This window comes from Ascaphus truei, chromosome 8, assembly GCF_040206685.1.
Source record: "Ascaphus truei isolate aAscTru1 chromosome 8, aAscTru1.hap1, whole genome shotgun sequence".
NCBI lineage: Eukaryota > Metazoa > Chordata > Amphibia > Anura > Ascaphidae > Ascaphus > Ascaphus truei.
This window is the reverse complement of record NC_134490.1, coordinates 36,612,280-36,628,550: the sequence shown is the minus strand read 5'-3', so window position 1 is coordinate 36,628,550 and position 16,271 is coordinate 36,612,280. Positions and strand designations below refer to the sequence as shown.

Sequence of the window (16,271 nt, the reverse complement as noted above, 5' to 3'; positions counted from 1 at the left end):
CCTTTCAGTTCCCTAGTTGACACGGCACAGAAGCTGAAAAGCTAGCTGCCAGCTACTATTGCCCCTGTCCCTTGTGGATGACATAATCATCTGGGGACAGAGGAAATAGCTTACACTGGAGGCCGCCTCCTAAACACGTTGAGCAGTACTGAGGGTTGAGGGTACTCCCTGAACGCAGCCCCCAGACACTCCCCCTCCTCCATTTGTAGGGACCAGCTCTGGAGGTGAGGAGGGGTCTCGCGCAGATCTCGCCTGTGTGTTAGGCCTATTCTCGCTCTCCTGAGTTGGGGGCACCAGTGACTTCTCTGAAGGAGAGCCCTCTTATAAAAAGTTATAATGGACCTATATATGTTTTTACACACGTTCTGAGTGCGACTGGATACCAAATCCTTCTGGAATGTTAAGGACGTAGGTTTAATGGCGAAATTGGCATTATAAAATAATGAAACAGGTTTACAATTGCTATATAGATTTGAAGAAATTACAAATTTAGTTGGATGGAAAAATCAAAGAAGAGGTCTTGAGACAGCGTGGAGTAATAAAAAGAAGGTTGTGTTATTGGATTAAATATAAAGTGAACTATAGACAAAAAGGTAAAAAGAAAGCAAAATCAGCTAACATTTTCAAACTATTAAAAGATGATCTGGATGGACATAGAATGAAAAAGGAAATAAGTATAATACAATTTATTAAGGAATCAGGGAGATGGAATGAGCTAGAAGTGAACTTGTAAGCTGAACACTGGAGGTAGTTACTGTAAGTGACGCTCGTCCTGTGCTGTTTACTTATGTTCTCAGAGATGTGGCACTGTGCCTGCTTCCTCGTGGTCGTGCAATGGGTAGTGGAGAACCTAGGAGACTCTGGAAACGTCACAACTACTTCAGCCCCGACGCAGAATGCGACCTCCACCGTGGCCCCGCACCTCAAAGGCCAGATCTTTGGGTTTGATGTGGCCACACTGCAGAGAGCATTTTACGTGCTGATCGGGGTCAGTCTGCTGGCAGTGCTGTACTTCATCATCCGGACCATGCGGTGAGAGAGTGACTAGGGGTGGTCTGTATACTGAGACATCAATCCAGACTTCCATCTACTTTGGACAAAGGCCCTCTATACAGAGGCTCTTTCACCTAGGAGTCTGCTCCATTTATCCGGACTCCTAGGGGCACCCAAACAGATCCCCAAAACACGCAAACATTGACGACCCCAGGGTGCTCTTTACATGGGACCCCAACTTTACATGGGACCCCAACTGGGAGCAACTCACCGGCGACCCTCTCCATTACCTTGGAGCCCCCTATCCTGTGGGGCTGGCTCCGTGACTGACTCCTGGGACACTCACCATTTCACTCCTTCCACCACAATACTCCCACGATCACCCACCACACATGGGGAGGGATCCCCCAACACACTAATACCCCCTCTCACACTTCCCCCTCAGGTTAAAAAAGAAACCTCAGAGGAAGAAATATGGTCTCCTGTCCGATTATGATGAGAACATGGAGATGGGGTCTCTGGACAGTGATGAGGAGAAGATCTTTGAGGCCAGGAATATAAGAAGGTAAGATTCTCCGAACACTGACACTTTCATGAGGAACATGAGAGCTATATATCTCTATCCTCTCTAGCCCATCTTCTATAACTTCTTCAGTGTGACAATCCCCTCGCTTTCTCTTGTCTTCTGTGCTTCTTTACCCTTCACCTTCTCTCTCCTTTGTTCCTCACTCTTTCCTGGTTTTCTTCGCACAGATGATCAGTAAAAAAAAAACGGACACATCGCTGCCAGCAAGAGAACCCCTCAAAAATTCCCAAATTCTTATGGTTATTTCTGCAATTGTAACGAGAACGCGTTGATGTCGCAGACTGAGCGTTTCCTGGGAATCCTGTGTAATTGAGGAGAAATGAATGGTAGTGGCGTGGGATATTTTATATTAATGAAGAATGCTGTCCTTGGAGAAGATAAGCTGGCTGTTTTTATTTGTTATCGTTTTAACCTGGGATCCTGAACAGGTCCTGCTTGGAAGTCCATGTGGTGTCTGACGAGAACTGGTGGGAAAATGTGGTGCGCTGCCATTTGCACAAAACACACATTCCCTTATTCCTGCGGGGAACTCGGCTTCACTGCCTAACATTGCAGTCAGAGCTGGGTTACCAGCACGCACTTCAGCTTTGTATCTGCTGCAAGCATGTCGTTTTGTTAACTTGCCAGCACCCAGGCAATGAATGAATCCCTTCTCTGCCAGGGGCCAGCAATGCACTGCAAAGCCATTTGTCGCTGGCCTCTCTAGCAACCACTGGGTTAAGGTATTTCCAGCATTTCTGAGCATTTGATAGATGGTATAATGGAGATATTTTGTAACGAACATTTATTTTCCCACTGTACCTTTTTATAAATAAAACATTCCACTTGACCTGGAGACCTGTTTTAAACACTGTACGATCAGTTTCTGCCGTTTCAGTTTGCTGTCATACCTCTGATGATGAGACCTCTGCAGTCTCGAAAACTTATGTACAAGATAACCTTCTACAATTGATAGGTTGGTCAATTTAAAGGTATCACAGCCCACAAAGCATCTTGCTCTATCTGGTACTAATACTCGATGTACCAGCACCCTTCAATGCAGTTTGTTATTTTAATGTGCCTTTTCAGTGCTCTATAAGGTTTAATTGAGAGCTCACATCAACTCAAAATGCTGCATACTCTCAAGCATGTGTATTTTCTTTGGGAACTTGTTCTTAATACTTGCCAGGAATGTATGTGCTATGGCTGTACTGTTTCTGTAACATCCCGCTGTCAGGCACAAGATGGCAGCAGAGTGCTGTGCACTCCTACATTAGCCGGTTATCACCACCCAGAGCTTCAAGCTACTGTGTCAAATACTCTTAACAAGGTCGTAAGAGGCGTATATACCTGACACTCATCAGAAGTGGTGACGGGCAGGCTGCCTCCTGAGCTGCACACACCTATTAGGCACCTCTCACAGAAGATGTCGTTCTGTTCAGGTTTTTATCACTGGTCAGACTGGAAGAAGTCAGGAAACTGATAATGATCTACAAAGTGACCCTGTGCCTGTATCCCTTATCATGATCCCAAACCAACACATGGCAGCCATGCTGTGCCTCTCACAGAGGGGAGAGAGACAGTAAGTACATCCTACCTGCCTGGCGCTGCTGTTGAAATCAGTGCTAACACTCCCCACCCTCTGGAAGTCTCACACATTCTGTATGCTTCTGCTTTTCCCCTCTGTTCCATGAAACCTGTCAGGATTACTGTTCCAATAATTTGTAGGCGCCCGCCAAGGTTAATGCACCATTAGCGAGTGTCTGGAAGGCAGCTGAGCAGACAGGTTGTCAAAGGCTTCTAGAGATTAAAGCGCCAGATTCACAGAGGGAAATCTCCTGTGCCTTGGAGGGAGTGTAGGGTATAGCATTGCTTTGTGAAAAGGCTACTCTCTCATTAGCACAGCTTCACTCTAATAAGCAGGTCACGTCAGAGTCTCCAGGGCACAAAGCTCCTCCCCAGTGCAAGTATTTCTGTGTTCACAATCTGCACACTTGCTGTTACCCCGGTTTACTAGATACATCAAATTGTCTGCCACTGAATACTGGAGCATTCTTTCAACCAGTTATCAGGCCCTGGGCAAACGGCCTTGTGTTGCAGGAGGAGCGCACACGGTGAGATAAAGCTTTATCAGTAACATTGACCCTCTGTTACACAGCTCAAATGCTTTCCATTTTGTTCTAATCTTTTTTAGGCACTGGAAGATAAGGGGACTAGTGGTGAATCCCACAACCGAGGCCTGCTTTTGTTATGCTTCCCTCTCCTATGCTCAGTGATATATAGGTTATCGGAGCAGACTCTCAGTATGGGTCGTGCTCCCCATGTCCATAAAAACTTTGGCAGTCAATTCAAGACTGGCCAGGAATCGCCTGAAAAATAAAGGCGAGAATATCCTGCAGATACTTCCGGATGTGTCTCTACATCACATTTCCAAAGCTCATGTGGCCTCTAGTTCTCTCCTTGGGAAAGAAGATGTGTGTAGATGCGTTGTCTGCAAACCTCTCCATGTGCAGGAGCGTAGTAACCGACATGGTTCTGATCCGATAGCTTTTCACTGTATTTTATGTGCGCTGTGACTTCACACTTTCCCAATTTGTTTTCCAGTTGCTGGAGGCAACTCCTCTTCCTCTCTCTTCAGTTCTTTGGTGCCTCTAAAATGTGGTTTTGTGAGGTAGCATGAGACAATTTAAAGTACCCCCACACGACACACCCACTAGGTGGAACCACCTTTCATCTCATTCCCCAAGCATGGTGCTTCAGTAATAATACCTTTATTCCTATTATTTTTAAATTCACTATAATCCACGTCTCTTGTCTTCTCTCTGCAGTTTCTCCCTCGCACTACCTGTAATTCACCTGCCTTTGTCAACACAACGGTCTTTTAATTTTCAACCTATTTCCACCTGTCCCTCCAAATATATTCCCAAACTTCAGTCAGTTGCCCCTGTTCCTGTGTTTTTACATTACATCTCTTCAACCCCCCTCCTGCATAATATTGTATTGGCATTCTAACCCGCTTCCTGTTGGGTAAAGCAGGATGGCTGTTCTGCCGGTTATACTGCATATTTGTATGTTTCTCTCTGTTAGATGTTCGACTCAAACAAACATTTCATCACATACTGATTTGGATACACCCGCGGCTCAGAATGCTACAAACACATTCACCTGACTTTGTTTTACATTTATTTACAGCAGTTTTTTGGGGTTACTTACTGGCGCTTGAGAGATGTTTTGTTCTGTTTCCATTCTTGACCCTGTTAACCGGGTCGGCTTCATGGGACACGTGTGCATTTGTAGGGGGGCTTGGTTTGCGTGTTAGGAAGTGTTTGTAGCACTGAGCACAATATTAAACACAGATGCATGTAACATAATGAAGGCCTCAGAGACTGGCAGCTGCTCGGACAAACAAAGCTGTTATTTGTAGCAGGTATCACTTCCCCCTGAGGACAATGTGCTAATCACAGCCAGGGCTGACATACACACAGGCCTGCTCTCTGTAATGAAGACCTGTGGGACACCGCATGCTACACGGCCCCTGGACCAGGTGAAAGGGCAAACTTTGATGCTGTTGGTACAATGCCACGTCTGACATCTTTCAGACAAGAACCCAGCAGCTTCTGTTCACTTTCCCCCAGCCTCCCCTGCATAATACATAGGGTATAGCACCGTTTAATCTTTAGAAGGGGAAGGCTGATATACAACACTGATCTGTGATAAAACAGATTCAGTTTAGAACTGTAATTTTGTTGGGTGGTAATTGTTGGGGACGGGTGCAGCATGCAGGGGAACGTGCAGTTTGTCCAGATCATTGGGTTAGTTTTGCCCAAGTTTGAACTGAATAGGTGACCTGCTCAATCAACCTGTTCAGTCTCGTGATTTTTTTCTGTTTTAGAGAAGCCCCATGAATCACTTAATGAGTAGGGTGCAGTGCAGTGGGAGTTGATACACAGGATGACCACTAGAGGGACATTGTTTAATATCAGTGCAGAGGCCAGTCCAGTTTGTTCTGGGATGCTCTGGAGGGAAGGGGTGTGGATCACATTGTTGAGATTAAACAGCAGATCCCCTTAGCACAGTATTTAGGGACTGCAGTAACGTGAAAGCTCTCACCCAATGACAGCATCACTGTTTAATTCAAAAAATATTAAGGCATGTTTCACATTTAAACCTCACATGAAATAAGTTATACTAGGTTATAATAAAGGGACAATAGCCCTCCCCGCACAGCAAATAAAGTACCACACGTGAGCACAGTCGCGTGTCTCAGACAGCTCTGCAACCCTGCATTTCCCCATTATCTCTTAGCATATAATGCTTCCACTGCAGCCAGGGATTCTGGGAAATGACATGCAAATGAGCAAATGGCCTTTTTGCTTCAAATCCATTTTAACATGGACCCTTATAAGCTTATGCCTGTCACATTACACAGCTTTTCAGCACAGCCAGGGTTAAAGAAGCGCATAGCCAGCAACCCTACTCACAGACAGCTGTTTCAACCTTTTGGATCTCGTCGGTGTGAGGATGTTATACCTGAAAGTCAGAATTTGAGTCGCACTAAAACAAATATGCAGACAAGCAATCTAGTCACCACTTTCAACAGGGGCTTTCCTGGAACAGAACAGATTCCTATCATGCAGTGGTGAGGGCTGAGTATAACACAATGTCATTGTTTGTATTTCAGAGAAGCACCCAACATGTCATGTATGCTAAATTGATGAATGTTAGTGGGCCAGCATGCCTGTATACCAACTGTACCCTTTTCATTTGCTCCGACTCAGCTTTCAAGCACTTCCCTATCACAAGGGGGAAGCCCGGCGTGACCCACAGCTAAAGGTCTGCAGAAAAATAACTCCCCCCAACTATAGAAAAACTGAAGCAGCTCAGAGACCTTCCATCCCCCAATCAGCGGTGCTGCTTCTCCCCCCTCCGTTCCCCCCTCCGCTCCCCAGGCATTTTCTCACAGGAAAAGAGCCCACTCGAGCTCCTGAAACAAGGCCAGGTTAGTGGAGCAAGTCTTGAGATGGTCAGATTGATAAGAACTGCCCTTATCAGCAGCCTCCTCCCCTCTATTCTGCCCCTCACAGGAATTCATTGTTCAGCGAAACAAATTACCAATGAGGAGAGAACCTGAGCGGACAAGAGGGGGGGAAGCATTACAGTGCTGGGGGGATCACAAAGACCGATAGTAGTCAGCATTGTGCAGCAGTATTATATTATTGTATTAAGTAGAATATGTTTTACTTATTGTAAACACATAATTAATGGTCTTAGCGCTGAGCTTTAGGGTATAAAATCATTATTCAAGCATTGTGCAGCAGGCCCCGCTGTTTCAGCGCATACACTACTCTCACTATCCCCACCTGCAGCACCCTCTGCTATTCCTGCCCCAGCTTCTGGGTGCTTAGTTAAAGCATTGAGTGTGCTTTTCCTGCGGGGTTTGCTGAGAGGGAGGGGAGGACGGGGCGATGGCAGGTATGGATAATGAGATCTGACAACTACAGAACCTACAGTTCAGAAAAGGGACATTATAAAAGCGGATAATGATGGAAACTTTCAAAAAGACGCAGATCGGGACCAACAATCAGTGTGTGATAAAAAAATAACTCAAATTACTCAACAGTTAGAATAGCTGCTGATGATTATTGTTTATTTGTAAAACACCCACATATTCCGCAGCGCTTTACTGTTGGGGTACAGAGTGCCATCAATTGCATAAATAGAATGACTTACAAATAAGCACAGACAAGCGCAAATGGATCCAGAAGGTAATGAGAATGGGGTACGGTCCAGCCACGCAGCCGATCCCATTAAGGTTTGGGGGTGTTAGAGTAAAAAGAGATTTTTGAAATGGAGACAAGATGTGGGGGCCATATCAAGAAGTCTTCTGCTACAAGGCACCATACAGTGCCGGAAGACACCTTACAGCAAGGGGCGCCATTAGTGGTGAATAATCGCCACAATTGCCCCGAGACGTAATGGAGAAGGGGGCTCCGGCTGGCCAACCCCAGAAGTCCGACCCGACCCTGTCCCGAGGCCAGCATGGAGACCCAGGAAACCTGTTGGGAGTCTCCGCTTACAGCCTATTCAACAAATAGTCTGTAAGGTGTCTTCCAGCGCTATAAGGTGTCCAATGGCAGAAGACTGCTAAGTAAATATGGGCCATGATCCTTACAATCAGGTACATAACATGAAGGTTTAACATGAACCAGTTAGGGGCCGGGGTAATATTTCTCCAAGAGGAAGTCAACTTTACTCATTCCTCGAATCAAAGACTAGTGCGGGCAGAATGATTCCATTATGAAGTCATTTTCTGGTCTACCCCTCCGAATCCAACTTACATGAACAGCTGCCCTTTTCTGCAATGCTTTGGTCATTTTGGAACGAGCGAATACAAAACCAGAAAGGAGCATCAGATACAGCTAAAAAAGAATGGTCAGAATTATGGGGGGAAATCGTATGCCGGATAATTCAGGCTGAAGGAGTATTTCGGGGGTAATGTCACTGCCTTTGAAGTAGGTTTAAATCCCGGTGTCCGCTCTCGTTGTGATCTTGGGCAAGTCGCTCAATCTCCCTGTGCCTTCGATACCACAATTGGAATGTAAGCCCCATGGGGCAGGGACTTATTGTGCTTGCAAAACTGTACAGCACTGCGTACACCGCATCACTAGTGGGTTTGCAGAGAGAGAGAGAGAGAATTAAATACATCAAGTATAATGAGTTCTTACAGGATACTTTGACTTCATCTCATAATTATTGGCAGCCTATTGGGTAATGAACCTTATGCAATAAATATATATATTCCACATTTTAATAAAATATCCTAACAACAAGACAAGAGCCAGGGCTGAAGCAGTGGCTCACTTAAGTAAAGACACGGACTCCTTGTGACCTTGGGCAAATCACTTTATCTCCCTGTGCCTCAGGCACCAAAATCATAGATTGTAAGCTCCATGGGGCAGGGACTGTGTCTGTACAATGCTGCGTCCCGCACGCTATACTGTAGTTGTGAAGCGCTAAAAAGTTCCATTGGGAGAAAAGCGCTTTGTGAAATAAAAAGGTATTATTAGGTTGTTTAACCACTTGCCAGCAACGCATTGGAGAGCAATATAGGTCTATGCATCTCCACATGAAGCAATGTGTTGCATCTCTCTTGGCAGTGAAGAGGTCAAGATGAAATCAGTAATAAAGTTGCCAGAAAGAGTATAAAAAAAAAGGGGGCAGCAGCCATAAGGTCTGTATATTAGTGAGATGATTTCTGAATGCATCCAGTAGATGGCACATAGAATCTAATAGGAGGTTGAAGCACCATTCAGAATGAGCCTGAGAATAGGAACGGAGTGATGTAGAGTGAGGGAGGAGTGAGGAGGGCTGGCCGGGGGGAAAGCAATGAGAGGGAGGGGAGATGTTTGGTGTGTGGATGGAGTGAGGACAGACGGAGCTGGCAGTAGCAGTAGTGGGGTTGGGTGTCCATGGCTGTGGTAGAATTGGCCCCATCAGTGTGTGAGTAGTAGTTTAGGCTTAGTATCATTCTTGATACCTGTTGTGTGGCCACTCTCCGTGTCCGCCCCAGGATCTGTTACCCCTGGCTTTCGGAATGTCCTGACTGGTCCCTCCAACCCGGGCTCAGGAGTTTGACACCTTCTGGGCTGCGGACCATGAGAGCGGAGAGAGAGACTGAGCCGAGCCGGAGCCTGCTCCTTGCGTCCGGGCTGAGAGAAGCCCAGCGTCCTGCAAGGGAGAGAACCGGAACCACAATTGGGGCACCCAGCAGATACCCTGTGGCATGGAGCTGTGAGCTGCCCCAGGGCTGGGCGGAGACTACGAGAAAGTGACAGTCACAGAGCGAGAGAGACCTGCTTAATAAGAGTGGTACCTGGGCTGCTCACCATTATTACACACTTATCCAGGATTGTGTCACGGACATGGGACCGGGGTGTCCGGTGTGAGCGGAGTACAATCCTCGGACCCTGAGTATGGGGCCCCTGGTCCCACTGCTCCTGGGGGCCCTGATTTGGGTCTGTGTCTGGACGGATGACCCCAGCAAAGTGATCTCGGATCGATATGCAGTGTATTGGAACAAGAGCAACCCCAGGTAAGGGCCTGTGATCCAGGGGAGCAGCGAGATATTACCTATATCTCAGGGTGGTCTCCTGAGCTACTCAATAACTGGGGGACAAACACAAGTAAATGCTCATAAGATGGGCACACTTAAACTGTAACCAAGGGTAAGCCTTACATCTGCGCCATAACTGGTGGGTATCCCCACAATTGCTCAATAGCAAGATGTGGCAAATAATTGAGGTAACACTCAGCGGGTGAATGCTCTGGTGGAAAGTGAGAGTCTGCATAGACTGAATAGTGGGTTTATGGGAAGTGCTTGGGTGTATTTGCTTTTATGTTGGGTAATAATCGTATGAACAACTTTTAATTACCTGGGTCAAGGGGTAAATCTAAGGCAGAAACCTTTATCCTAAGATTGTTCTGAACCGATGACCCAGAGTTATGATAGATCAAAGGTGGAACCTCTCATCCTGGGGCTGTTGTATAGTGGATGTCCTGAGTGTACATCTGGTTGATTTAATCTGATATTGAGACATTTGTCCTGCTCCTCTTCCCCCTTCCACCCCCCTCCCCACCCCCCATCACACTGGTGTGAACAGTGCAAACATAACATGAGGGGACCCTAAGCACTCTTACTACGTCCTCAGAGTTGCGTGTTTTCCTCTAAATGTACTCAGCTTTTTAACTTTCACAATGATTTCACTGTAATTAAGTTTTCCATGTTTTGCAAAAGAACTTGAAATTAATGTCCTCAATAGTATTCCCTTTAGTACCTGCCTCATGCATCAGTTACAGGACAGGGCTTAGCTTTATATGCCAGGTATTCTGTATGTGGCATGCTATATATAGTGCACATGGGCAGAGTACCTGCTTCCACATGCTGCTCCAGAGAACTGAAACTTTCCCTGATGCTGTGGCTCTGTTTCCAGCACAAGTGCATGCCATGGACAGTTATAAATAGAAAGGAGCTCTATAGAAAGCTGCCCACAAGCCCCCCACTGTGTCTGAGATTTCTTTCTCAGTAAGAAAATCTACTCAATGGTGAAGTTCACACAGACACACAAGGGACAAGTCCATCGTTGCAGGAGTTTTCTTTGCTTACCACACATTCCTTCTCTTTACACTTTGCAATCTACATTATGTGCTTTGCAGAGCTGTTTGTAATCAGTCAGCGATGCCGTATGTGTATTGTGCAAACTGGCATGCTTAGTGTGTGCGTGTGTATTGTGGAGCCTGACATGCTTAGTGTGTGTACCAGTACGTTGGGCACTGCAGGCTGCCATGCTAATATAAGTGTGTGTATTGTGCAGGTTGGCATGCTTAGTGTGTGTATTGTGCAGTGCAGGTTGGCATGCTTAGTGTGTGTATTGTGCAGTGCAGGTTGGCATGCTTAGTGTGTGTATTGTGCAGTGCAGGTTGGCATGCTTAGTGTGTGTATTGTGCAGTGCAGGTTGGCATGCTTAGTGTGTGTATTGTGCAGGTTGGCATGCTTAGTGTGTGTATTGTGCAGGTTGGCATGCTTAGTGTGTGTATTGTGCAGTGCAGGTTGGCATGCTTAGTGTGTGTATTGTGCAGGTTGGCATGCTTAGTGTATTGTGCAGGTTGGCATGCTTGGTGTGTGTATTGTGCAGGTTGGCATGCTTAGTGTGTGTATTGTGCAGGTTGGCATGCTTGGAGAGTGTATTGTGCAGTGCAGGTTGGCATGCTTGGTGTGTGTATTGTGCAGGTTGGCATGCTTGGTGTGTGTATTGTGCAGGTTGGCATGCTTGGTGTGTGTATTGTGCAGGTTGGCATGCTTGAAGAGTGTATTGTGCAGTGCAGGTTGGCATGCTTGGTGTGTGTATTGTGCAGGTTGGCATGCTTGGTGTGTGTATTGTGCAGTGCAGGTTGGCATGCTTAGTGTGTGTGATTGTGCATTGCATGCTTAGTATGTGTGATTGTGCCACCTGGCATGCTTAGTGTGCATGATTGTGCCGCTTGGCATGCTTAGTGTGTGTGATTGTGGAGCCTGGCATGCTTAGTATGTGTGATTGTGGAGCCTGGCATGCTTAGTGTGTGTGATTGTGGAGCCTGGCATGCTTAGTGTGTGTGATTGTGGAGCCTGGCATGCTTAGTATGTGTGATTGCACAGCTTGGCATGCTTAGTATGTGTGATTGTGCCGCCTGACATGCTTAGTATGTGTGATTGTGCCGCCTGACATGCTTAGTATGTGTGATTGTGCGGTCTGACATGTATGTATGTCTTTATTTATATAGCACCATTAATGTACATGGCGCTTCACAGCAGTAATACATGTGTCAATCATATAAATAACAAATAATACATCATGGGAAGAAGTGGTTCAGACATAAAAGTAACATTAGCAAGAGGAGTCCCTGCTCCGAAGAGCTTACAATCTAATTGGTAGGATGGAAGAACGTACAGAGACAGTAGGAGGGCGTTGTTGTAAGAGCGTCTGCAGGGGGCCAAGCTTTATGTATGAGGTGTAAAGTATCAGCCATGGAGCTACTCATATGCTTTGTTAAGCAGGTGCCTATTAAGGGGAGTCTGAAAGGTGGATAGAGAGGGTGCAAGTCGGGTATTGAGGGGAAGGGCATTCCAGAGGTGTGGTGCAATCTGTGAGAGGTTTAAGGAGGGAGAGGGCTTTAGATACAAAGGGGGTAGAGAGAAGACATCCTTGAGCGGAACGCAAGAGTCGGGATGGTGCATAGCGAGAAATTTGGGCTGAGATGTAAGGAGGAGCAGAAGAGTGTAAAGCTTTAAAAGTGAGGAGGAGAATTGAGTGCAAGATACGGGATTTGATCGGAAGCCAGGAGAGGGATTTCATGAGGGGAGATGCTGAGACAGATCTAGGAAAGAGTAGAGTGATTCTGGCAGCAGCGTTTAGGATAGATTGTAGGGGAGACAGGTGAGAGGCAGGAAGGCCGGACCGCAGGAGGTTGCAGTAATCGAGACGGGAGAGAATGAGGGTCTGTCAGAGTTTTAGCAGTCGAGCCGTGACATGCTTAGTATGTGTGATTGTGCAGCCTGGCATGCTTAGTATGTGTGATTGTGCAGCCTGGCGTGCTTAGTATGTGTGATTGTGCAGCCCTACATGCTTAGTATGTGTGATTGCGCAGCCTGGCATGCTTAGTATGTGTGATTAGCATGCCAGGCTGCACAAACGGTGACTGCAATACTGAAAGAATAGTTTGTGGACAAAAGATAATTTTGTTGAAATTATTTGATTGCAAAACTTGCATGGTTCTCAGTTAGGAGTTGATCAGATTTAGTCTCTCGTGATCTTTACACACATGGAGCAGATTGAAATAGCTATTGACTGAGGAACCCTGGCTGCAAAACCAATGCAAGCAAATTGCGCCATATTTTATCAAAGTGAAAACCTCAATTGCTTTCAATTCCTTTTTCTTGTTTTTTGCTCTGGTTTCGCCCCAATTTTGCAGCTGGGAGACGTGGCACCTAACCCTCTTAGGACATTCTTTGGAGCTGTAAGATTATATCTTTTCCATCTCCTAATTTGTGTAGCCGGGAATGATAATTTCACTTCACAACAGAACTATTTATAGACCGTTTGCAGAACTTTAGGTAGACAAATGAACCTGGCCATGCCAGTATCACGCAGTGTGCAGCCTCCGGAACACCACACGCCCAACTGTACAGAGTTACCGTGACTTACAGGCCTCCTCTAATCACTGAAAACACACACTTCACTTGTCTGGAAAAGTGAGAGCGAGTTCAGCAAAGTGTCTACTTCAAATGACAAGAGTTGAGCTCTCTAACCCATGTATACACTGTGTGTGTGTGTGTGTGTGTGTGTGTGTGTGTGTGTGTGTGTGTGTGTGTGTGTGTGTGTGTGTATATATATATGTATATATATACACACACACACGCTATGTAGAGAGCTCAACTCTTGTAATATATATATATATATATATATATATATATATATATATATATATATATATATATATATATATATATATATAGACACACACAATACAGATCTGTGGCTAACTAAATGCTTTTATTTGTGCAAGCTTTCAAGATACACTGATCTCTTCTTTCGGTGGTGTTACAATGGATTATATATATATATATGCATATACATATACATACACACATGATTTCTGACTAAATGGCCACCTGCCTTTCCTAATTAACTGAGTATAATCAGCACAACATATACACAAACACAACATATGTTTTCTGTGTTACATCAATATCCCTCTATGTGCCTGCTGTTAAAAGTATACGTCACATATCTGCATATGCTGTATTAAACGGTATTAAATGCCAAAAAATATAAAAAATTAAACACTATACTAAATAAGAACTTGTCTGATGTCAAATAAGTACAAATCCTGTATTAACCATCTAACCATCAATTGTACGAGACATTACTGTCTGCTTTATGCTAAACCAAATGACTATTCTTGACAGACACTATTACATATTGCATTGAAAAGCACATATCATTGTCAGATATGTCATATTGTATATATATGTGTATGAATATACTGTGTATATATGTATGTATATATATATGTATATATATGTATATATATATATATATATATATATTTTATGGTGTATCCGTCTTTCTCTATATAACAAATCCTTTATGGATTATGGCAAATACATTCTTATGTTTTTTTTCTACGGTATAAAACTCTTTTTCAGACTTGTTTTAGGCTGTGGTTTCTGTTCCTGGTCCTTTGTCCGCAAGCAGTTCCCTTTCTGAGCTGATTAGTCCACACATGGATTTTATTACATACATTACTTCATATTTTTTTATTTCTTTCCCCCCCCCCAAAAAAAAGCTCCAGTGTTGGGTTTCTGCCCGAGTCTGTGTTGCTGGCCTGGGATATTTCTTTTGTTCAGTTAAATGCTCAACATATGTTAGAATTCTTAAAGGATCCCAGTTCTTGCTCTGCCGTAGGTCGAAGTTTTGGCTTCCAGAACCCGGCAGGCTGCTCTCCAAGTCCTTGAGTTATTAAATGAAAGAGAACAGTCTGAGAGGATTAAGCACCTCACATAATTTAACACACTGATAGCGATCTGTAAAAATAGCGCTGCTTACTTTCCCAGCGTCTTCAGGACAAGTTTAAAAAAAAATGCTTTCAATTATACAAAGTAACATATTTTAAGTCCAAACTGGATTTGACTTTTGTACGCGTGACAAGGATTTTCACTGACAAATTCTGACGTTTTTGATACATTTTTTTTCCCAGTGCAACTTTTCCAACCAACTACTATTTGTAATCGCATTTCAAGAACATGTGATTTTTGTTTTTCAACGGGTGTAATTAAATAAACAGATTATTGCGCTCGGAAGCTCATGTTACCTGGAATTAAAATACGTATTTTTAGAGGCATTTTGTCGTTGTGCCTTCAAACCAAAAATTATAGTTTTTTTTTTTTTTGGTTCATTTAAAAATATTGCTTTAAATTATATAATCTTATTATGTGTGTCTTGTGATAAAACTTTAATTTTAAACGGGCAAGTTGTACTATATATTTAAATGTTTTACAAGATTTCATGCAAAAACATTCTGCTGTAAATACACAGATTTATCCACATAAATCTATTATCAAAGCCTGTTTTATATGTAAATTTTGAAAAAATATATTCTGGCTATTTTATGGTAAATGTGAAATTGTTTTGTACAGCACATTGTAAAATGGTTCACACACACACTGGTAGGAGTCATATACATCATACACACCATACACACTGGTTGGAGACATATACTGTACAGCAAACTCACCATGCACATATAGGTAAGACTTGTGGTAGAGAGAGAACATTTAGTGGCCTATGTATTAAAAACATATCTGAAATTAAAATGTTGGTGCAAAAAAAGTTGTGCATTCTATGTAATGAATTTTGACGGATTGTATCCCTGATTAATACAATTTAAATGAAAGCAGAATTACGTGTATTATTTCATTTATAACCAGCGTTGGCAAATATACATTATTAGTGTGATATTATCTGTAAAAACTGTATTATGAAAATAATCTATTCTGTGAACCTATAGAATGACACAGCCTTACCGCGTCAAATGCATGTTTGGCAGATACACAGTAACGTCAGTCTGCTCTGACAAAATTGCAAAAGGGAGTCAACCACACCAAAAAATAGGAAAAAATCAAAAGATAGCAAAAAAAGGTAATTTTGTGACAATATAAATAGACTTTTTAGGGTTTTACACCAAGTTCAACTTGGTGCACGATTTTGACGCCTGTTCATGTGTGTGCTCCAAATGATTTTAGTAAATGTTGCTGCTTAAGGCGCACACGGAGAAAAATAAGGTTAGTACTTAGGCGCGCGCACAAGCACAGAGAAATGTGAGGTTAGCGCCCTGCAATTTTACACCAAAAATGCCGTTCGCGCCGCTTCGTTTACAGGCCCCACGTTTCTCGGCATTTTGCAATATAAGATGCAGAGTGACCTGAGTACAGTAAGCAGGGTCAGGACATAAGGTAGATCTGTTCACCAGGCAGAGATGGAACAGCACGAGGGGGAGTCACTGCCCCGGACCACTGATAATCTCAGGCCGAATTCCCATATTCTCCTTCATGTTCCTGTTTATATCAGGCAGGCAGTGTATGCTGCCTATTATAGAAATAGTATACAGGATACAATGC

The 16,271-nt window shown here is 44.0% G+C and overlaps 2 protein-coding genes across 2 annotated transcripts in view; both read left to right on the top strand.

The window, feature by feature from the left end:
- Nucleotides 1-777: 777 nt before the first annotated feature.
- On the top strand, nt 778-2,427 carry FAM174C (family with sequence similarity 174 member C). The gene is made up of 3 exons (XM_075611444.1): nt 778-1,032; nt 1,439-1,558; nt 1,747-2,427. The coding sequence occupies exons 1-3, from the start codon at nt 788-790 to the stop codon at nt 1,748-1,750; spliced, it is 369 nt and encodes a 122-aa protein (XP_075467559.1). The 5' UTR covers nt 778-787; the 3' UTR covers nt 1,751-2,427.
- A 6,494-nt stretch (nt 2,428-8,921) lies between these two features.
- EFNA2 (ephrin A2) overlaps nt 8,922-16,271 on the top strand; it is an 81,966-nt gene continuing 74,616 nt past the window's right edge. Inside the window, exon 1 of the mRNA XM_075611441.1 lies at nt 8,922-9,650. Coding sequence (XP_075467556.1) covers nt 9,532-9,650 — 119 coding nt within the window. The 5' untranslated portion in view covers nt 8,922-9,531. The remainder of the gene's footprint in view (nt 9,651-16,271) is intronic.

Excerpts from the sequence above, each read along its gene's own strand:
- FAM174C (XM_075611444.1), top strand. The coding sequence starts at position 788 with ATGTTCTCAGAGATGTGGCACTGTGCCTGCTTCCTCGTGGTCGTGCAA. Across the intron at positions 1,033-1,438 it reads TTCATCATCCGGACCATGCG|GTTAAAAAAGAAACCTCAGA; the intron begins GTGAGAGAGTGA and ends CTTCCCCCTCAG.